The sequence below is a fragment of the Balaenoptera borealis genome (assembly GCF_965194805.1).
Source record: "Balaenoptera borealis genome assembly, chromosome: 19".
In the NCBI taxonomy this organism is placed as follows: domain Eukaryota; kingdom Metazoa; phylum Chordata; class Mammalia; order Artiodactyla; family Balaenopteridae; genus Balaenoptera; species Balaenoptera borealis.
Window position 1 is genome coordinate 61,544,520 of NC_138878.1, and position 23,933 is coordinate 61,568,452.

Below are 23,933 nucleotides of genomic sequence, written 5' to 3' on the forward strand. Positions count from 1 at the left end.
GGGACCCAGGACTGGGGTGGTGGTGGTGGTGGCACACTTGAGAGCTCCCCATCTCTGCCCTCGGCCCTCAGCCCCAGCGGGGGAGACCAGTTTCTGCTACCCTTTCACATTCAGTCCCTGAGGTCTGCGGCAGAAGGGGACCTACGTGTTCAGTGACACATGTGGATGACGTGTTCATCTTCCTGGGGGCTCCCAGGAGCGGAGGGCATGTCCTGACCAGCCCAGCCCAGCCCTACCTGGCGTTGCTCCCTGCGCCCTTAAGCCCCCAGGGATGGGTGTGAGTTCCCACCCATGGACCCAGGAATGCGCCCTATCCCCGGATGTCCCCTCTTTGGATTGGAAGGAATACCTCCCATCTGCCTCCCCAGCCTCTATGCCTTTGCCCCACCAGGCCCTCCATCTGGATGCTTTCTTCACTCAGATCATTCACCTGGTGTGTTCCCCTACTGGGGCAGCCTTGCCCCTGGGAAACCATCCTCTTCCTCCCCAAGAGACCCGTATCTACAGGCAGGATACCAAGCAGACAATGTCCCCCAGGCCAGCAGAATCAATTCAACTATTATGCTAGCCACGTGTGTCATCTTAAACTTTCTAGTAACCTCATTTAAAAAAAAAAAGTAAGATTAATTTTAGAAATATGTTTCATTCAATCCAATATATCCAAAATATCATCATTTCAACGTCATCAATACAGAAATTACCTGTGAGATATTTTACATGCTTCGTCTCAATTCCGATGCTCCGTTTCCAAGGGTTAAGTGAAATACAGTCTTCCCAAAGCATTCATGTTGTATTTAAGAGGAATTACATTGCTTCTGTTTTTAAAGTTAAATTTAAGTTGATTAAAGTGAAATGAAATTGGAAATGTTCATTTCCTCGGTTACAGGTGTCACATTTCTAGTGCTCAATGGCCACATGTGGCCAGTGGCTTCCGTGTTGGACAGCACAGCTCTAAGCTGTTTCTACATACCTGTCTCATTTGTGGACGCAGTGCCAAGTCCTGACCTAGAGGAGGCTTCCCCAGATATTAGTCAGAGGGATGGATGGATGGATGTTTGGAGGACAGATAGACAAATGGATGCTGAATGGAGGGAGAGATGAATGGAAGGAAGGACAGCTGGATGAATGGATAGATGGATGGATGATGAATGGATAGAGGGTGGATGGTCGGATGGATGGATGGATGAATGGACAGTTGGATGGATGGATGGGTGGAGGAATGGATTGATAGATGGACAGTTGGGTGGACAGTTGGATAGACGGATGGATAGATAGACAGAGGAATGGATGATTGTACAATCCCTGCTCCTCCCAGAACCTACCCACCTCCGTGGCAGCTGGCACTGGGTTTCCCACTCTCTCCTTCCCAACCCTTCCAAGTCTCTTCCCTGTCCCCAGATGCCTAGGCTCCCCCCACCAGATCCATTTCTGTGGGGTCAGTGGTCTCCATTACTGTCCCTCCCCTCCTGTCTCTGGGCAAGATGCTACTCTGGTGCCTTCTGGTTCCTCTTGCCACCTCCTCAGGAGTCTGGGCCCCTCTCCATCTATAATCAGGCTTTGCATCTCCCCATCCCCATCCCCATGTTCTGAAGAGACTCAACCAACTCCTCCATCACCACCGCGACCCGTCACTCATTCCCCATCACCTGTGACGATTCACGCATTCCATCAGCAGTGTTTATGGAACAACTACCACGTTCCAGGAGCTCCGCCAGGCACTTCCCTTGGGATACAATGGGAGACAAACAGATAACAAGCCCCGTCTTCATGGGGTTGACAGTCTGATGAGGAGACAGTCAACAAGACCAAAGATTAAAACATTGAGAATGTCAGATGGTGATGAGCGCTACTGGAAAAAACAAAACAGGAAAGGTGGGAGGAGAGGTTGGTGGGCAAGCTCGGAGGAGGTGAGACAGGGCAGACTTGGATAAAGGGAGACAGTGAAGCTCACAGGTGTCTGGGGAAGAGCATGTCAGACAGGGGAACAGCAAGTGCAAAGGCCCTGGGGTGGGAGCATTGTGTATCTGGGCCCCCTTGTTTTCTGGTCCCTTGCCCAATCTGGCACAGCCTCCAGGCCCACCTTCTCCCCTTAAACATCTTCCTTGAAATTCTCATTGGGTCTCCCTGGATCTCCTTGTTCCCCAGGGCTGCGCCCCCAAGTTCCCCCCACCCCCATCTCCCTCAAGGATCTAGGCATTCTGTTCCCCCTAGACTCTCCCTCTCCTCTGGAACTTGAGGCTTCTGGCTGGCACATGTGCTCTTCCCCTCTGGTTCTGTGGGGCCCCTGGGGACGGGTTCAGGAGAGGTTCCCACAGGAGGGACAGGGCAAGGTTGTCACCTCCTCAGAGCTAGGAACAAAGGGTCACTGAAGGCAGAACAAAGGCCAGGCAGTCCAGGCCAGAAGGCCAGGAGGGATGTCTCGCTCAACCTCCCACAACCCCAACATGGGAAATCCACTCAGCCCCAGACTGAGAGAGGTGGCCCTCTTGATTTTCCCCCTCCCTGTGAGGGAGCCCTTTTCACAGATGGGAACATCAAGGCTAATACTGAAAGTGGCTGAGGCATGGGAACTCCCTGGCGGTCCAGCGGTCAGGACTCTGCGCTTTCACTGCCGAGGGCACGGGTTGCATACCTGGTGGAGAGCTAAGATCGCACAAGTCATGCAGTGTGGCCTGCCCCCAACCCCGCCAAAAAAAGTGGCCGAGACAGAATTCGAGCTCAGTTGTGGTGGTGTGAGGTAGGGGGAGGCTCTTCATATCCCAACATCCTAGAGATGCGCCTTTGGGCAGATAAACTGAGGGGGCGTGACGCCCCAGGACATTTGTCTTCTGCCTGTTTTCAGAGTGAGGGTGGGCAATTCTCTGTGACCTTGGGCAAGTCACTCTACGTCTCTGAGCCCCCTTCTGCATCGATTACGTGAGTCTGACATGCCCCACCCCCCTCACCTACACAACATGGCAAACTGTAATTGGTCAGTAAATGAGTTGGTTTTTTTTCTTTTTAAACAAACTTTTAATTTTAGAGTCGTTTTTTGTTTGTTTGTTTTTGTATAAGCCCATTTATATGAAGATCAAAAGCTGGCAAAACTAATTTGTGGTTATAAAGGTCAGGATAGTATTAGCTTTGGGGAAATATTGATTAGGAGGGCATAACGGAGCCTCCTAAATAGAGGTGTTTTTTTTAAATTTTATTTTATTTATTTTTTATACAGCAGGTTCTTATTAGTTATCTATTTTATACATATTAGTGTATATATGTCAATCCCAATCTCCCAATTCATCCCACCACCACCACCCCCCGCCACTTCCCCCCCCCTTTTGGTGTCCATATGTTTGTTCTCTACATCTGTGTCTCTACTAAATAGAGTTTTAAATGATGATATTTTTGTATTTATTTATCCAACCAAAATTTCTCTGGCACATAGTAGAAAGATGAGAAGAAGTTTCTAGAAAGAGTGTGCCAAAACGTTAATGGTGTTTATCTCTGTGGGTAGAAGGCGGGTCCCAGGGATGCTTATTTTCTTTCTGGACTTATCGACTGAGATCTTTTTTTTTTTTAAACAAGGTACACACATTCTTTGTCCTATAAAAAGCAGTCATTTCTGGTGAGGAGATTGGGTTTTGTGACCAGATGCCAAGTGTCTGAAGGGTCAGGAGACCAGCAGGTGGGGAGGAGCTGGGTTTGGGTGGGGGACAGAGCAGAAGGGGACGTGGGCTTTGTGGAGCCTCCTGTGTGTCAGATTCTCCGCAAAGCATCTGAGAAACGTCTCACCCGGTCCTCACAACAGCCCGATGACGTGGGTACCATTTACGGAGGAACTGAGGCCCGGGGGCTGATGGGACTGGTTTCAGGCCGCACAGCTGGGAGGTGCTGGAGCTGGGGCTCAGACCAGGCACTGTGAGCTTCAAGCTCCCACACCAACCAGCTCTGGCCCTTATCTGTTGCATCTCTGTATCTCTTTGTGTCTCTCAATGTCTCTCACTATCTCCGACCCTCAGTGTTTCTTGCTTTCCCTCAGCTCCTCCCCGTCTCTGACGCTCTGCATGTTTCTCTGTCTCTACCTCGTTCTCTCTGTGTCTCTTGCTGTCTCTGACCCTCTCTCGGTGGCCCCCTCTCTCCTGTTTGTGCCCCTGTGACCCTGGCTGCGTCTGTCCCCGTCTCTCAATCTGTTTCGACGTGTGCCCCTTACAAGTGTCAGCCCGCGAGGGCAGTTTCTGTCGGTCTGGTTCCCAGCAGTGTTGCAACCCTTAGAACAACGCCTGACAGACAGGAGGCGCTCAATCAATATTTCTTGAATGGATAAAGGCATGAATGAATGAATGAATGAACTCTCTGAGATGGGACTAGCTCCTTGACCAGATGAGCAAACTGAGACTCCAGATGGGCACAGACATGCCCACAGCCACCAGCACGGAAGGTTCCGGTGTGGGATTGTCTCTGACCCCCTGGACTCTGTCCCCAGCCACTGGCAAGATGCCCAGGAGGTGCCCATCACCCTCCTCTACACCCTCAGAGAAGGGTGGCTCCCTCCTGGCCTCTCCCCACTGTCGGAGGCGTGGGTAGCAGCTGGGAGAACCGGCTGGATGCCGCGCCTCCCCTTGGGCGTGGAGGTAGGCACCTGGCGGGCTCGCTGCGTGGCAGACGCCACCGCCGCACACACCTGCTCCCCATGCTATCTGCTCCCAGCGCGTCCTCCTCTCCCCACCCTCGCCCTCCTGCCATGGATGAGCCTGCCGAGCCCGGGAACCAGTCTGCGTGGGACCCCTATGAGAAAAACATCTCGGAGATCAGGTGAGGCCCAGACCTGGGCACGTGCCGGCAGCGCCCCTGGAGGAGGTGGCCTGGGGGAAGAGCCGGGGGCCCCTGCAAAGGTGGCCCCCGGCCTCCTGGAGCCTCAGAACTGCCTGGGCTGGGCTGGCTCGTCCACCCTGGAGCGCAGATCCTCCCTGTGAAGGGATTCGAGGACCCGGGCTGTGCTGAGTCACCAGTTGGGATGCTTGGGGTGTCTTGTCCGTCTCAGGGCCTTAGTCTCTCTGTCAAACGGGTCCAGAAGCAGTTTGTCTGCCTGATGTAGGACTGGATGAGAGCAGGGGCTTGGTGCATGGTAGTTGTCCGGGAAACAGGAGGGCCTTTTGTACCCACTTTCCTCCCAGACACAACCAAAAGCCCTTCAAATGGGGGTGCTTGCCCTCAAGGGGCTTCTGTTCTGTTTGGTGGGGGGAGGATGGGAGAGCAGAGGTGGACTGGATTTGGGATACAGCTGAATCTCAGAGTCAGAGTCTGTGGCCCTGGAGGACTTGGGGACCCAAAGGATGGGTCCCCAAGACAGAGCTTTCCCCACCTCAGAAGTGTGACTCCTTTGTTCCTAGGAATGAGTCAGACGCTTTTATAGTACCCACTTTCCAGATGGGGAAACTGAGGCTGAGAGGGAAAGTGATGGGACCATGATTACACAGCCAGAGCAAATCTGAACCCTGTCCACCTGACCCCAAAGCCCGTGTTTTCCCCTCTCTTCAACAGCCTCAGTGATACCCCTCCCCACGGCTCCATTTCTCAGAGGAGAAAGTGGAGGCTCAGAGAGGGCAGGTAGCCTGCCCAAGATCACACAGTGAGCTGTTTAGATGATCCCAACCCTCCATATCTTGCATTCTGCCAGGCAAGTCTCTCCTGGCCTCCTGAGCTCCTCCAGCCACCCCTGACTGTACTGTTTCAGGCTCGCCACTCCCCTCCCTCACCCTCATGCCCCAGACTCCAGAGATAAGCAGTTGAATTCTGAGTGCTGTGTGACATAGACAAGCCTCCTGGGTCTCTGGGCCTCTCAGGATGAGAGTGGCTACCAGGCTGGTCCCAGCTCTGTTTGAAGAAACTCCCAGCGTTCTCTCTTCAGCATTCTTTTCTCTGGGCCTCTGGGTTCTGCCATTTCTCCCTCCTGAAATAAACTGGTTCTCTTCCTGGGTTCCCACATCTAGGAAGCCTTTTCTTCCCACCAGACCCTGGGAGCCTCCCTCTTCTTTGCTCCCACACAGCCAGTTGGCCATAAAATCCCCAGCCCTTGCTCAGTGCGTGACCTTGATTCAGTCATTTGTCCTCTGCCAGCCTCAGTTTCCTCATCTGAAAAATGGGAGTAAATAACCCTCACCTATAAGACACTTCTGGACCGAAATTCTGCAGCCCCCTGGGAGGTGGCTTAAAATCTTCTTTTCCATGAGCTTCTGGAATCCCCTGGACCCAGAAGGATGCCTCTCATGTGGGCCCTTAACATCCCTTTTGGACTCCCTGCTGCAGGCCCCTCAGACACATAATGTCCCCAGCGTTGTGTGGGAACTCAGCGGCTCCCCAGAATTATTCCTCCTCCCAGGTTGCCATCTCAGGGATGGCCCCATCGGTCACCAGGTCAGACCCCCACCCCCCGCCGCCAACTGTCTTTGTCCCTTCCTTCCTCTCCCTCCCATGGCCTGTCACTCCCCAACCCCACTCTCCTGACCCCTGACTCTCTCCATTCTCATGGTCTCAGCTCAGACTTCATCTTTGCCCTTGGAGCCTCGCCCTGGCCTCCACGCCTCCAGTCTTTCCCAGAGCTGCCCCTCCCCTCCTCCCAGTCCAGAGGCCCTCCAGGCCCTGGCACCCTGGCTTCTCCAGGTCAATCCCCTCCCTCACCTGCATTCCATCTACCCCAGCACTTCAAATTCCCTGGTTATACCTCACTATTCCCTGCCCCAGTGCCTTTGCATACATGGTTTCCTCCGCAGGGATTCTCAGAGAAGTCTTTTCTAAATCTTTAAATCTATCCCTGGCCACCCCCCTGCTCAAGGCCCTTCCATGATTCCCCAGCACCCACAGCGATGGTTTCCAAAACCTTTTTAAGACACAGATTCCTTTGTCCAGGAGAAATCTTACATCCAAACAGAAATACGTAACAGAGATCAAAACAGAGCTGCTCTGGTTTAAAATGGGGGAGTGGGGCTAGGGCCCTGCTGCTGGCCCAGCTCCCTCTGTGGGAGCGCCTCTCTGCCCCCCCAAGCCCCCTCCCCACCTTCCTTGCTCCATGGGCCCCACCTGGCTGCTTCCGCATCCCCTCCAGCCCAGATCTCACACCTTGAAGCCTTTGCGCCTGGAATGATCTCTCTCCTTCACCTGGCGAACTCCTTCTCACACAATTTAAGATTCTTGGCCACCACAGGTAGGTCCCTGATCACACTTCTGGCTTCAAACCTGTGCCGTGGTACCAAAAGGCGGAACCGTTCACAGACAGGGACAGAGTCGGGACCACCTCTGCAGTCCTCGGCTCGGGGACCCTGTGAAGGCTCTGAGAATGATGTCAAGGAATGAATGGAGGAGAGATTAGGCAAGCTTTGAGCTGGAACTTGCAGGATGAGTCAGGGCTGGAGGACAAGTGAGGAGGGGCAGGGCACACAGGGGAGGAGACAGTAGAGGAAAAGGACAGCGGGTGCTGGACGTGACATGAATGAGTCCTGACGTCAAGGGCAAGAAGCGATTCCCGGGACACTAACTGCAGCCAGATTCCATTTTTAAGCTCCCCACCTCCCCCGAAACAAGAAAAGCTAAGCAAGATATCATTTTCAAAATACAAGCATAGAGACCTCCCTGGCGGTCCAGTGGTTAAAGACTTCGCCTTCCAATGCAGGGGGTGCAGGTGAGCTAAGATCCCACGTGCCTCAGGACCAAAAAACCAAAAAAAAAGCAATATTGTAACAAGTTCAATAAAGACTTTTAAAATGGTCCACATCAAAAAAAAAATCTTAAAAAAAAAAAAAAAAAACTGTCTTTTAAAAAAAACAAGTGACTGACAGGGATTTAATTCGGATGGTGGGGAGGGGGAGAGGCCAATGGGACAAGGAGGAGCCCAGAGGCGCCCGAGAGACATATTGCTTGGAACGTTCTAGTTCATTAGTTCATAATTTGTTACAAATTATGGTTTCGAAATGTTAAATGTGTTCCATGGAGACTTGTATATATCCAAAGGACTCAAAAGGGATCTTAAGGGCGAAACCAAAATTTTAGGAGGAAAAAGTTAGAAGCAGGAGGTAAGCAGGACCCAGGCAGTTATACTAAGTTTCAGGAGGCAGAGGTGGCACAGAGACAAGCCCAGAAGATGTTAATCCCTAGAGAATCTTTTTCATGCTCACCTTGCTTAGTGTCTTCCACCTATTACCTCATTTAATCCTCACAACAACTGTTCGAGATTAAGCCACGAGAAAGATTAACTATTGTCATTCTATTTATGCCGAAAGCCACTGAGGCCCGGAGAGGTTGAGTGACTTGTCCAAAGTCTCACAGCTGTCAAGTGAGCTGTAGTCAGGATGTGAACCAGGACAGCCTGACTCTATCACACCCTGGAAGGGGTGGGCAGATGTGGAAGGAATTTGGGGATAAGCAAGATGAGGGAGCAGGAGGTAACCCTGCCCAGACAGGAGGCTTAGTAGGTATATTGTGCTCTGCCGCATTTCCTGGAATACCCCGGGCACCGGGCTGCACCTTGACCAGCCCTTTCTGGAGAGGGTGAAGGTCAAGGCCAGGAGAAGCCTAGCCAGCATTTGGACCTGTGGTTGCTGCTCCTCCCCTACCTCTGATCTTGGAGAACCCCAAACAAGTTCTTTTCAGATCTCACCGTTTTTATGGCTGAAGTCACCAACCCTGGTTTTACAGCCCTGGCTCCTCCTTCCTTGGGGAGGCCAAGCTACTTGGATGATTTTATGGCTATAGTCCTGCCAGTCTCAGAGCTGCTTTTCCCAAGGGGAAGGGGGCCGCTAATAAAAAGGCAATAAACAAATAATTAGACCTTGGACCTCTTGTCTGGGTGGAATTTGGTCAGGCAGAGCGGAGGTGGGGTTCTGGACCTCCACTAATAAATCAGGCGCCCTGGTGAGGATTAGAAAAAGATGCTCACAGCCCCACCTTCCCTTCTCCCCACCACGCCCTGCAAGGGACCCAGGCTTGGAGAGTGAAGGGAAGGATGTGTTTCGGTTACCTTGCTCTCTAGAGGCCAGGGAGGGGGCGGTAGGATGTGTGCCCGCATCCCACTTAGGCCTGCGGCCCTGCATAGGGATCAGGAAGTGGGAATATCCAGGACACACTTGGAAAGAACCAGAGCAGCCCAGTTTGCCGAAAGCAGGCTCTGGGGGATGCAGAGCAGGACCCAGTGGACCATCAGTGGCATCGAATGCTGAGGCAAGAAGGGAGACCTTGGTCTCGCTGGGAGGCCTGAATCAGAGACCCCAAGAGTGGCGTGGCCAGCTACTCGCAAGGGGACCTAGACCAGGGACCCCGAGGTCTCTGCCACTACAGACAAGAATGCCCGCATCACGAGTCAAGCAACCCGCAGGAAGTCAACCCTGTGTTCAAATCCCACCCATGTCACCCGCCAGCTGGGACCCACCGGGCAGACAGGGTCCGGCAGATAGATGTACATCAGTGAAATGGGTGCGGTGGGTGATGCCCCAGGAAATGTCAGACTTGCTGTTCTCTGCTGAGTCAGGGATCACACAGTTTTCCTTCCTCCTTCTCTAATTCCCGTGACCACTCCTGAGCCAAGAACCCAGGTGCCAGGAAGGGTGGGGACGGGGTGAAAGATGGTAATAATTACGACTTTCCTGAGCGTTGGCCATGCACCAGGCTTGTGCTCGGAGCTTTGTGTGGCTGAACCCCTTCCGTTTTCACAACAGTCCTGTGAGGGTGATGATGTTAGGATTCCCATTTTACAGATGGGAAAGCTGAGGCCCAGAGAGGACTCGTACATCTGGGATTTGCTCCGGAGACCCCTCTCTTTACCTCCATGCTAGAGAAAGGGATCAGACAGGGGCCTGGAACTACAGGGAGGGGCTGCCCCTCTGTGGCCGTCACCTTCACGGGGTGGGGGTGGGAGCTGGTCACCCCAAATGGGATCAATGAGTCTGTGGTCTGTCCACCCTCCAGACCAACACTGCCCCATAGATACATAACCTGAGCCCCCTAAGTAAACATTTTCATAGTCCCATTAAACAAAAAGTAAAAGAAACAGTTGAAATTAATTTTAATTAGATGTTTTATTTAATCCATTATATCTGAAATATTCTTTCAACCTATAATCGATAGAAAAAAAATTATTAATAAGATATTTTAGTCTTTTCATACTAAGCCTCTGAACACACTGTGCACTTTCTCAAATCAGGTGCTAACCTTACATCAGAAAGATCTGATTTGCATTCAGTTCTCATCACCGTTACAGCTGACAAAAGTCGATTCTCAGGCCTGAGCTTTTCCAAACCTGCATAAAAAGGTATTCCAATAATTGAATTGAGTGTCAGTGTTTCAGTTGAAATCAATAATAATTCAATAAAATTAAAAGTTGTGCCCCGCTCCGGGTTGCATGGGCCACATTTCAAGGGCTCAGTAGCTGTACGAGACCAGCGGCCGCCATGGTACAGAATGGTACGTTTCCATCATCAGAGGAAGTTCTATTGGATGGCATGGCTCTAGACTGCAAAGGCCCCAAGGGTGGGGAGAGGTACATAGTACGGGCTTAATAAATATATGTTGGAAGGGAGAGAGAGAGAGGGTAAGGGAAGAGAGAAAAGTCGAGAAGAGCCTTCAGGCTAAAGGCACAGCACGTGCAGAGTTCCAGCGGTGTGGTGGAGCATGGCGTATGCAGGGAACAAGTTGAACTTGACAGTGGGAACGGAACAACACTGGCTGTGCTAGCGTGGGAATCGAGGGGAGGTGGGGCAGTGCAGGCCACCGGGCCCACAAAGAATCTGCTGGGCTTTGAGGGACAGAGCCAGGGATGCAGTACAAAGAACCCTGAGAATTTGAAGAGAGTGATTCATTTCTTTAGCTAGATTGTCCTCTATCATCATCATCATCATCATCATCAAAGTAATAAACCAAAAAATCATTTAAAAGTGTGTATAGATTTTAAATGTGCAAGAATAGCCAGGGAAGAAAAAAAAAAAGAATGGGGAGGGAGAATTTACCCTATCAGAACTTAAAATCTATAAAGTTACTATAATCAAAACAGTATGACATCCCACCCTATGACCCTGCAATTCCAATGCTACTTATTTGCCCAAGAGAAATGATCATGTAGTTTCCACACGAAGACAAGTATGGTCACAGTGGGTTTATGCATATTAGCAGAACCCGGAAACAGCCATGAACAGGAGAATGGGTCAACACGCCGTAATCTATTCATACAGTCGATTTCTACTCAGCCATAAAAAGGAACAAACTATAATGCACACACAAACACAGGTGCATGTCAAAAGTATTATGCTAAGCAAACGAAGCCAAAGAGTACTTTCTATAAGTTGACAGCTCTAGAAGGCCCAAGACCAGCCAAGTCAATTTATGATGGAAAAACTCAGAACAGTGGTAGCCTGAGGGTGGAGGTGGGAGCTAATTGGGAAGAAGCACCAGGAAATATTCTGGGGTGATCGACTCTTTTATATTATGATAGGGGTTCGGATTGCATGGAGGTATTATGCATTTGTCAAAATTCACTTAAAATTAGGAGGCTTTGAGAGACAAATTTCTAGCTGGCTATCCACCTATCTCTATATCATGGTCATTTCTATGTGGGGGAATTGCAGGTGATATTTATTTTCTTCTCTATTATTTTTTGTATCTTCCAAATGTTCTATATGTAATTTTTCATAAGCAGAAAAATAATGATTCTAAAACTTTAGGTGATAATAATTTCCATCTGTTATTAAAATAATTGAAAACACGAAAAAAAAATTAGGACGTTTCCTCAACAGGAAAATAATGTTCAAGATGGAAATGGGATATCTCGCAGCCATTAAAAAAAATTTTTTTATTGAATGAAAGATTCTTTAAATTCTATAGTGCTTTAAAATTTTCAAAAGTTTCACAACATGATTTCATATAATCCCATAATAACCCTTTTTAAAAAATCCCCTACCCTTATGTTCCTCCTCCCCCCTTCCCTCCCCCCAACGGTAACCACTACTTTGTTCTCTATATCTGTGAGTCTGCTTCTTTTTTGTTTTATTCACTAGTTTGTTGTGTTTTGGGGATTACACATATAAGAGATATCATGCAGTATTTGTCTTTCTCTGTCTGACTTATTTCACTTAACATAATGCCCTCCAAGTCCATCCATGTTGCTGCAAATGGAAAACTTTCCTTCCTTTTTATGACGAATATTCTATTATATATATATATATATATATATATATATATATATATATATATATCTCACATCTTCTTTTCTTTTTTTAAGTTGTGGCATGCGGGATCTTTTAGTTGCAGCATGCGGACTTCTTAGTTGCGGCACGCATGCGGGATCTAGTTCCCAGAGCAGGGATCGAACCCCAGCCCCCTGCATTGGGAGTGCAGAGTCTTACCCGCTGGACCACCACGGAAGTCCTTATCACATCTTCTTTAGCCATTCATGTGTTAATGGACACTTAGGTTTCTTCCATACCGTGGCAATTGTAAATAATGCTCTGGCAGCTATTTTTAAAAACAAGGATTGTAAATCAACTATACTCCAATAAAAATTAATTAAAAAAATAAATAAAATAAGATCAAAACAAGGAGATAGCTGCAGATTTGAAAAGACTGCCATAGTAGAGTAACTAAAAAATAAGCAAGATGCAGAGTAAGGTCTGATATCAATATTGCTTAGAAGGAGGACGGGGACTTCCCTGGTGGTCCAGTGGGTAAGACTCCCCGCTCCCAATGCAGGGGGCCCGGGTTCCATCCCTGGTCGGGGAACTAGATCCCACATGCATGTCGCAACTAACCTGGAGAAGCCTAAATAAATAAATAATACTTTTTTAAAAAAAAAAGCAGGACGAGGAGGAGCAGAGAAGGAAGCTGAGTGCCCACTCTGTGCTCGCATGTACTTCTATAAGTGCGGTTAAGTTACACACCAAGCTGGTAGTATGGGGATCCCCAGAGGCTGACATGGCAGTGCTGGGGGAGACCATTAACTTGTTAACAAGCCCAGATGATAATAAATACATATAACTTATTAATAAACCCAGATGATCAATAGATACAGAGATACAATCCAATAATTTGTTATTTCCCTTTTTTTTTAAAACTTTTTTTTTGGTCCTGCTGTGCAGCTTGTGGGATCTCAGTTCCCCAACCAGGGATTGAACCCCGGGCCACAGCAGTGAAAGCACTGAGTCCTAACCACTGGACCTCCAGGGAATTCCTGTTATTTTCCTAATTAGATTTTCTAAAAAGAAGGAAAGGTACACATGTGCCGTATTAAGGCAGTCTAGCAGGTGTAAAAAACATCCCCCCACTCCTGGATCTTAACACGGTAGAAGTTCATTTCAAACTCACATCCCAGCCCCACGTGGGCTCTCCTGGTGATGTGATGCCAGGCCCGGCTCTGCCATCTTCCACCCGTGACTCCCAAGTCCCCGGAGAAACCTCTCTGGTCCCACCAGCCACGGGGGCAGAGGGCGAGAACATGGCAGTCACTGCCACTGTGTTCACAGTTCAGAATTCAAGATGTGCAGAAGGACATAAAATGGAAAATTCTGGTTCTCGCAACCACCCCAGACCCATCCCCAGAGTAATCACTTCTAATGCTTGCCTGCCAGAAAATTTTTCTCTATGTGTGTATCTTGTTTTTACTTACTTATTTTTTAAACATAAGTAAGATACTACTTTATATCTGGCTCTGCCCCTTGTCTTTTCACTCTCTGTAATATCTCAGACATCTTCCCAAATAAATGCCACCTCCTTACCCCTCCAATCTTTTGGAATTTTCATAATGAAAATTCCAAGACACAGAAAAACGTTGGAGGAATTATTCAGCACGCACCCCCTCTATACCCACTACTCCTAAAATTTTATTATACTTGTTTTATCATATATCTGTACATCTTTCTATCCATCCAGCAATCTTTATTGGTGATGCATTTCAAAGGAGTGATTTGCAACCATCAGAACATTTCACCTTAAACATTCCAGGCTGCATATTATGAAATAGACTTCAACACTTGTTTATGGGCTTTTTTTTTTTTTAAATAGATGATGTTTATATACAGGGCACTGCACAAACTTATTAAGTGTGCCATTTTGAGAAATACATGTGTAACCCCAATCCCTATCAAAACATAAACACCTCCTTTTGAATGGTTGGATTCCAAGGTTTGCAGGCAGTGATTTATTCATCCAGTCTTGACTTATTTAACCAGTTCTCTGTTGTTCGGGTCCCCCTTACAATGTTGCAATTAGCATGGTGGTACATATATCACCGGGCACTTCCTCAAGGGCACCCATCCCATAAATTTCTGGAGGTCACGTTCATTTGTGCATCCAACAGATATAATGGAGTGCTGCCTGCCTGTCTGATGCTGGTTCTTGGAGGTGGGACATGGGAGAAGCAGAATTCCTGTTCCCTTGTAGCTCCACTACTAGTGGGGAAGATTGATTTCAAGAAGTCAATAGACAAAGAAAATAGTTACTAAGTATTAAAAGGGCTATGAAAGAAAAGAACAGAATGCTGAGAGGGGTAAAAATGCGCATGGACCGGGTGTCCTCTGCTTGAGTGGAGGTGGCCTGTATAACTTAAAATGTTGCCAAGTGATCTTCCAAAGAGGTTATTCTAATCAGTCTCCTCGGCCGCAGCAGATGAGAGCAGGAGAGTGAAAGAGCCCGGTTCTCTGCGCTCTGGCCAAGGCGTGAGTCATTCCACTGAGGCGGAGGTGGCCAGAGGAGATGGGGACGCTTGAGGAGATGGGGACGCTTACCCAGATGGGCTCCAGGCGGAGGAATTTCGGGAGGTGAGGGAAGGCACTCCTGTAGGCGAGAGCAGCTCAGGCAAAGGAGGGCGGCTGCCACTGCACAAGGTGCCCTGGGAATAAGGCGCACTGAACCCAGCTCAGGCTCGAGGAGCCTTGGCAATGCTCGCCGGAGAAAGGCAGGCGAGTTGACCACAGGCACCCGCTGTGAGTCAGCAGGACAGCGGGGCTGCGGAAAAACTCCTCGTGCGGCTGGATCGCATGCACACACACACACACGCACACACACACACACACAGCTCTTCCCTCACCTCCTTCAGGTCTGCTCAAATGTCACCTCCTCGGAGGGCCCTCCCCTGATTCCATCGATCTCAAATTGCAAACCCTCCCAACCCCAGATGCTCCCTGCCCCCACCAGCTTCATTTTTTCCATCACCATCCGATACACTACATTTTAAACATTCTGTGTTAATTTTATTGTTCATTCAAACATAAACTGCAATAGGGTTTTTTGTTTTGTTTTGTTGTTTTTTTGTTTTGTTGTGTTTTTTGTCAGTTGCACTCACTTTCCTATCCCCCAGGGCCTGGCACATAGTAGGGGCTCAATAAATATCTGTGGGCGGAATGAATGAATTTGCCCCATCTCAGGCAAGATGGCCTAAAGCTCCTGGAATGGTGAGCTCTCTTTGAACATCAGACTGGGAGGTCCCTGGAAAAGAGGTCCCTGGTCCCTGCCCGCCCATCACTGCTCGTTCATCAAATGAAACCAGAGAGGTTTTGAGAGTGACCTCGGGTTACACAGCAAATCAAAGGCAGGCCTGTACTATAGGCAGGTGTTGCTTCTCTGCACAACCCTGGGTAGTCAAGAGGGACGCCGGCCAACGTGATGTCTTGTTATAATAGTGGTTAATGGGTGTTAAGTATTGACATTTATACGAAAGAGGTTTTTTTTAAAAAAAAAATCAATCAGTAAAATTGATTTTTGTGTAGGGGGGTGTGTATAGCTTTATGAATTCTAACACATGTATAGATTTGTGTAACCATCACCACAATCAGAATACAAAACTGCACCATCAGCCCTTTGTAGTCACACCCTCCCCCATCCCTAGCTGCCCTCTCCCCTCCCACCCCTCATCCCCACAGCTACTGATCTATTCCCCTTCCATATACTTTTGTCTTTTGTCAAAAATGACATATTAGTTTCCTGTTGCTGCTGCAGCAAATGACCACAAACTGAGTGGCTTAATGCAATACAAATTTGTGCTCATGCATTTCTGGAGGTCAGAAGTCTGAAATCAGTGTTGCTGGGCTAAAATCAAAAGTGTCATCAGGGTGGCACTCCTCCCGTTCCCTTCTGTGCCTTTTCCAGCTCCTAGAGGGCCTGCATCCTTTGGCCCGTGGCCCCTTCCTCTTTCTCTTCAAAGCCAGCTGCGTAGCCTCTTCCAATCTCTCTCCTCTCTGACCTCTGCTTCCATTATTATATCTTCTCTCTCTGATTCTAACCCTCTTGTCTCCCTTTTACAAGGACCCTTGTGATGACATTTAGGGCCCACTGAATTCTCTCCCCATCTCAAAATCCTGCACATAATCACAGCAGCAAAATCCCTTTTATGGTGCAATGGATCATATTCGCAGTTTCTGGAGACTGAGACATGGACATCTTTCGGGGGGGGGGGGCGGTCATCATTCCAACCACCACAGTCATTAAATGGAATTGTACAGATGGTGATCTCCTGAGTCTGTCTTCCTTCACTCCGCCCAATGCCTTTGGGACCCATCTGTGCAGTGGTGAGTATCAAAGGTTTGCTTCTGGTCCTTGCTGAGTAGCACCATGTGGTGTACATGTACCACTGTTTATCCACTCACCTGCTGACGGACGTTTGCGTTGTTCCCAGTTTTGGGCGATTATGAATAGGGCAGCTATAAACATGCGAGTACAGATGTTGGTGTGAAAAAGAGTTTTTGTTTCTCTTGGGTGAACTCCCAGGAGAAGGAAGAACTCTGCTTTAAAATCTGTGCTTATCTTAAGATATTTCATTGAGGTCTATTGATATACGATATAGAATATAATACAATATAATGATAATCATTATAATATACACCTGGGAGTTAAATATTCCTGTGACCAAGGGGAAGGAGGTGGACACTGGGACTTAGAGAGGTCATGTAAGCTGCCTGAGGTCAAACCTGTGTCTTCCTGACCGCCCCCCACCCCCAAGACCCCAGAGCCCCTGCCCAGAATGAGCACTCCTGAGGACAACTGTATGACGATTGGCGAGGCGCTACCCCATGGCACTGGGTGACTAGGGGTGCAGACTGTGGGGCTACACTGCCTGGGTTCAAACCCCAGCTCTGCCTCTGCCGCTGTGTGATATTAGCCAAGTGACTTTGCCTCTCTGGGCTTCTACTTCCTCATTTGTAACGCGGGGATAGACATACTATAGCGGGTGGCCTCCTGGGGTTGTTGAGGAAATAAACGAACTAAGGCACATAATGTAGTGAGGAGTGTCGGGCCAGAGGGCACTGTGAGTGTTATTTGTATTTCTTCATAAATATTGATGGAGGCCCTCCGTGTTTTGATACATTGGCAATCCAGACAGACCCCCCCCCACCACCACCAGGCTACGGAGGGCCTTGAGCTCTGGGCCACGTGGGGGATGAACAGGAAGGAGAAACTGAAGGCCAAGAGACTGGGGAGGAGGCTTCGTTGAGGGTCCAGGGGGGCGAGGAGGAGACCTGAGCTGGACAGGGGTAGTGGGGGCAGAGAAGAAAAGCTAAGGCCTGGTGGGCTGGGGGGCGGGGGGATGGGAGGAAGGAGGGTCGCCAGGTTGGGCCATTCTTAGAGTTTCATGTCCTGGGGTCTCCCTGGCAGGGCAGGCCAGGCCCCTTCGAGGAGGCTAAGTACATCCTTGGCCCATTGCCCATCACGTGGGCTGTAGCTCTGTCCGCTGTTCTCCTGCTGCTGGTCTCTGCCCCAGCCCAATTATCATCTTCATTCCTCTGCTCCAACCAAGCAATAGCTGCATGCCAGGCCCTGGACCTGGCATGGGAAAAGAATGGGCTTGGAGCCCAGGGAGAGGAAAGGTCACCCCAGGGCCAGATTTAATTTACAAGGTGGGGAGAGAAGACGCACAGCACCTGTTTGGGGACACACAGTAAGATTCAGCCAAGCAGGAATCCGGGTGGGGGTCCCCCCTCTCCAGCCTCCTGGCAGGAGGAACAGCTGATACAAGGCCAGAGGCTGGAATAGTGCTCGGTGCATTGGGGGGCTTTGACTGGAGTGGGGGGACGTGGGGAAGGAGGGCCTGGAACAGAACTGTCTACGGGGCTGAGGTTCAAATCTCAGCTCTGCTCGGTACTTGCTGCATGGCCTTGGCCAAATCGCTTCCCCTCCCTCAACCTCCATTTTCTCACCTGTCGCCTCGTAACATGCAGGGAGATCCCAGCTCTCCCCCAGTCATGTTTCGATTATTTATTGAACATTGATGCACAGTCATTTACTGAGTAACTAGTTGTTCTGGGCCCAGAGGGCGCATGGTAAGGTCTGGACACTGTCCACCTGGAATGAGGCCAGGCTTTGGAAGTTTCTAAAGTCCCCAGAGGGGATTCTAAAATGCCCAGGGCTGAGAACCACGGAGGCAGGTGAAAGGAGGTAACAAGTGCTCTTTGACTTTCCTTAACTTTTTTCCTGGTAACCCACTTCATTCATTTGCCCATTTATTCATTCAAACGTTCATTCATCACACATTCATTTATTCACACATTCCTTCAACCACACATTCATTCATTCATTCATTCGCACATTCATTCAACCACACATTCATTCATTCACACGTTCATTCATTCAGTCAAATACTGGTTGAGCACCAACAATGTGCCAGAACTGTGGATTCCACCCTGGCCTCCTGGGGTGGGGCTTGGACCCCCAATTTGGAGATTGTAAGTGCTGAGGCGGATGGCGGGACACCCTCATATTTATTCATGTATGTATTCAGTGACTATTTCAGGGACTCCTGAAGGGCACAGTATCTTTTCCTGGTTGGCAACTCCGTTTTCCTCTCCGGTAAGCTGGGGAGGACATTTCTCCTTCAAGGAGCTGTTGGTGAGATCAAAGACAAAAATAGCGCTGTACGCTAAAGGGAGCTTCAGTGTCCTGAGCATTTATTAGGAGCCGGGGGGCTTAATGTATATTATCCCTTTTAATCTTTAGGTAGGATTAAAACCTTGAGGTTGAGATTACTGTTATCTTCATGTGTCAGAAGAGGAAACTGAGGCTCAAAGAGGTGAGATCTGCTGCCCAGGGCACAGAGGGAGCACATGTGACCCACCAGAGCCAAGACCCAGGCACTTAGCAGCTAATCTGCCTAGTGACTGATGGCCTCACAGCCCCGCCCACTGGCCTAAATCTGCCTGGCAACTAGTGACATCACTAATTCTGCTGCCTGCGCTCAACCTATGACATCACTGAACAGTAAAGCAATTACAATAAGCTGAGGGCCTACTGTGTGCCAAAGGCGGTGCCAAGGAGCCCCTCCTCTGGGCTCACACAATGCCCGGTGTTGCCTCTATTACTAAGTATAATAATAACAATAATTTTAGCCTGGATTTATCGAATGCAAACCACAAGCCAGGCTCTATTTTAATCATTTTTATTTCTATGGGTGCATTAAACCCTTCCACTATCTCTATTTTTAAAAAATTAAGAAACATTTATATAGTGCATATTCCTATGTCAGGCCCAGTTCTAAGCACTTTTTACATGCTCACAACCATCCTAGGAGGTAATGCTTACTTATTATCCCCATTTTATGGATGAAAGGACTGAAGCACAGAGAGGATGAGTGACTTGCCCACAGCCGCATGACTGGAGAGAGGTAGGATTCAGACTCATGTATTCTGGCTCCAGGGTTTATGCCGTTAACCAAGACACCATGCTACTTCTCCTATCCCTATTTTACAGTTGAGGAAACTGAGGCCTAGAGAGATTAAGCCCCAGGCCTCAGCTCGGCTAGAGAGTGCCAAAGCCAGACTCTGAGCCTGCAATGTCCAGCTCCAGAACCACACTCTTTCTCACATCTGTCCTACTTCGGTTAGAAGCTTAGAAGCTTAGAAGCAGGGCCTGCAAAGCCCCTGCCACCACCCCTCTGAGGTGACCAGCTCTTCCTTCCTGGTCCCCTCGGGAACATCCCCCAGCCAGGAACAAAGGGGGCCTTTTCCAATAGACCCTAGCCCACATGCCAGCTTCTTCCATAGCCTCCTCCCGGCCCCGCCTTGGGACGCTGCCCTTTGGAAACCCTGGCTGGGCTGAGCCTTACCTGGGCTCCTCAGAGCCCTCCTTCGACCCCAGGCAGAGGAAACAATTCTCTAGCTTTTGTCCTTCTCCTGCAAGCCTGAACCTGGTGCCAAGCCTTGGAGAAATTCCCCATCCCTCAAATCTCTGAAGCTGGTGGAGGCATTCAGGAAAGACACTGGGAGATCCCTGGGCAAGTCAAGACCTTCAATGGGCCTCAGTTTCCTCATCTGTCAACTGGGCGCACGAGGAAAAACTAACAGAAAAGGCCTGTGCAAGACAGCTAGGGTTTCACCTTCACTGGGCCCAGCACCTCGTCTCCATTTTTTGTTTCCCTCACCTCCTTTTCATTAAAAACAGTTGTTTTAGTGGGAAGCGTATTTTTTTTCCCTTTAATGTTTTATTCATTCATTCATTCATTGCAAGTTTGTTTTTTTTTTAACGTCTTTACTGGAGTATAATTGCTTTACAATGGTGTGTTAGTTTCTGCTTTATAACAAAGTGAATCAGCTATACATATACATATATCCCCATATCTCTTCCCTCTTGCGTCTCCCTCCCTCCCACCCTCCCTATCCCACCCCTCTAGGTGGTCACAAAGCACCAAGCCAATCTCCCTGTGCTTCCCACTAGCTATCTGTTTTACATTTGGTAGTGTATATATGCCCATGCCACTCTCTCACTTTGTCACAGCTTACCCTTCCCCCTCCCTGTGTCCTCAAGTCCATTCTCTAGTAGGTCTGTGTCTTTATTCCCGTCCTGCCCCTAGGTTCTTCATGACCATTTTTTTTTTAGATTCCATATATATGTGTTAGCATACGGTATTTGTTTTTCTCTTTCTGACTTACTTCATTCTGTATGACAGACTCTAGGTCCATCCACCTCACTACAAATAACTCAATTTCGTTTCATTTTATGGCTGAGTAATATTCCATTGTATATATGTGCCACATCTTCTTTATCCATTCATCTGTCGATGGACACTTAGGTTGCTTCCATATCCTGGCTATTGTAAATAGAGCTGCAATGAACATTGTGGTACATGACTCTTTTTGAATTACGGTTTTCTCAGGGTATATGCCCAGTAGTGGGATTGCTGGGTCATATGGTAGTTCTATTTTTAGTTTTTTAAGGAACCTGCATACTGTTCTCCATAGTGACTGTATCAATTTACATTCCCACCAACAGTGCAATAGGGTTCCCTTTTCTCCACACCCTCTCCAGCATTTATTGTTTGTAGATTCTGACCGGTGTAAGATGATACCTCATTGTAGTTTTGATTTGCATTTCCTAATGATTAATGATGTTGAGCATTCTTTCATGTGTTTGTTGGCAATCTGTAAATCTTCTTTGGAGAAATGTGTATTTAGGTCTTCTGCCCATTTTTGGATTGTGGTGTTTGTTTTTTTGATATTGAGCTGCATGAGCTGCTTGTAAATTTTGGAGATTAATCCTTCGTCAGTTGCTTCATTTGCAAATATTTTCTCCCATTCTGAAGGCTGTCTTTTCTTTTTCTTTTTTTTTTTTTTTGAAGGCTGTCTTTTCGTCTTGTTTATGGTTTCCTTTGTTGTGCAAAAGCTTTTAAGTTTCATTAGGTCCCATTTGTTTATTTTTGTTTTTATTTCCATTTCTCTAGGAGGTGGGTCAAAAAGGATCTTGCTGTGATTTATGTCATAGAGTGTTCTGCCTATGTTTTCCTCTAAGAGTTTGAGAGTGTCTGGCCTTACATTTAGGTCTTTAATCCATTTAGAGTTTATTTTTGTGTATGGTGTTAGGGAGTGTTCTAATTTCATTCTTTTACATGTAGCTGTCCAGTTTTCCCAGCACGACTTATTAAAGAGGCTGTCTTTTCTCCATTGTATATTCTTGCCTCGTTTATCAAAGGTAAGGTGACCATATGTGCATTGCAAGTTTTATTAAAGTAAAACACAAGTGCTGTGAACAGAGCTTCAGTCAATTGCCCAAGGAATTTTGCAAAGAGGGCACGCCTTGTAACCAGCTCCGCCCCCATCTGCCCCCACTTCCCAGGGATAACCATCATCCTGCCTTCTAACATCATAGGTTATTTGTCCCTGTGTTTCAACTTCCCCTTATTCGAATCATATCATCTAGACTCTCTTGTGTCCTTCATCCTTCGCTCAACATTTTGTTTCTGAGTTTTACCTGTGTGGTCGGACCCTAGCCCTCTTTATAAATCCTCACAATATCTATAAATCCTCTTCACTATCCTGAAATGAAATCCACAGACAGTACAACCCACTTACACGCATAATTTTTCCCCCAGTTCGATGTATTGTCCTAAGTGTACCAGAAAGGACCACAAATGGAAATTAGCGCCGAGTAACGAACGGCTAAGAATGGGCAAATCCGTGTTTCATGGGGCCTGAAGCTTATACTGGTTTGAGGGGATTCCCCTTAAGAAAAAGAATCAGGGGCATTCCCTGGTGGTCCAGTGGTTAGGACTCTGCACTTCCACTGCAGTGGGCCCGTGTTCAATCCCTGGTCTGGGAACTAGGATCCCACAAGCCACCTGGCGTGGCCAAAAAAAATAAATAAATAATTTTTCAAAAAAAAGAAAGAAAGAATCAGTACGTGTGACTGCAACATTAGGAAGAAGGAATGTTTGTTTAGAACGAGAAAAGAAATTACAGTGACTTGTTTCATTTTGAAAGCTGGCAAACACTCCAAACGTTCCAGAAAAATAACACACCAGCTTCTGGCTTCAAACCTGAGTCTCCTCCTCCACCCCATACTTTTGGTACCAAGCGCCCCTGGACATGTGATAGCGTGATCCGACTTCCGTGTCCCCAGCCTCCCTGTCATTACTTGCTCCCAGCAAGTGCCCCCGGAAGCAAATCCTGCACCCAGCCAGCTCGCCATCCCATAACTATACACAGACATGACCGCAAACCTTGTAAATATCCCAGGAAAGTCCAATGAAATGTATCCCCAACTCAGCTTTAGCTTAGCCAGGTCCCCCAAACACCTATCGCTCACCCACGCCAGGGTCAGGAGACCTCGAGGGAACCTGCAAAGGCAAGAGTGATCGAATTAAACGGATTGCTCTCAAAACATCTCACTTTGGAAAACTGTACTTCTTTGTATGGTTATGTGAACACATAGCAGGGTTTTGGGAAAAGCAGCTTGAGTGAGGGGTTTGAAGCTTAAGACTGCCCCAGCTTCCCAGGGACTCCACATCTGGTTTTCGCAGGTGGCCCTGCCGCTCTGTGGCCGCTTAGGAATGGGCAGGACACCTGACTCTTTGGCCTATGTTTGTAAAATGGGGGTGGCGCCTTTCTGGAGGGTTGGGGTGAAGAGTAAACGTGTGGAAAGCGCTTAGTCCCACTTTGCAGAGGTGAAGCGCTGCTTGTCTCGCCAGCTGTGTGGCTTTGGGCAAGTCACTCAACCTCTCTGTGCCTCGCTTCCTTCATCCAGAAAATGGGGATACTAATCATTGTCACCTCGTAGGATTGTTATGGGGTGTTAGCAAATCATCCTCACTTTGCAGATGAGGAAAAGGGCGCAGAGAAAATTCCTTGCCAGAGTTCCACCAGCGAGCGGGGTGCACCTCGCCCATCTCCTTGCTTGCCCTCCGTCACCTGCCCCGAGATCCCTCTGCCACTTTCTGCCGCTGTCTGTCCTGGAGGCCTCAGCTGTAAAGCTGGACCCCTGTGCAGGCTCCTGGGACCTCGAAGGACACTCAAATGCAGGCCCCGTGGGACTTCCCTGGCGGTCCAGTGGTTAAGACTCCGCGCTTCCACTGCAGGGGACACGGGATCGATCCCTGGTCGGAGAACTAAGATTCCGCCTGCAGCCGACCTAAAAAAAAAAAAAAAAAAAAAAGCAGGCCCCTGGCCCCCCACTCTCCCAGGGGTGACCTCTGTCCTCGCCTCCTCCCCGATCCTTACGGTGTCTCT

At 48.5% G+C, this 23,933-nt stretch overlaps 1 protein-coding gene across 4 annotated transcripts in view; it reads left to right on the plus strand.

The window, feature by feature from the left end:
- Positions 1-4,587: 4,587 nt before the first annotated feature.
- Positions 4,588-23,933, plus strand: part of SULT2B1 (sulfotransferase family 2B member 1) — a 33,326-nt gene continuing 13,980 nt past the window's right edge. For 2 of the 4 annotated variants that reach the window (XR_014237738.1, XM_082368669.1), the window contains exon 1: positions 4,588-4,791. Coding sequence is in view for 3 of the 4 variants with exons in the window: in XM_082368669.1 (XP_082224795.1) it covers positions 4,670-4,791 (122 nt within the window). In the remaining variant the exon portion in view is untranslated. The remainder of the gene's footprint in view (positions 4,792-23,933) is intronic. The other 2 variants (XM_082368670.1, XM_082368668.1) reach the window with 2 other exon arrangements.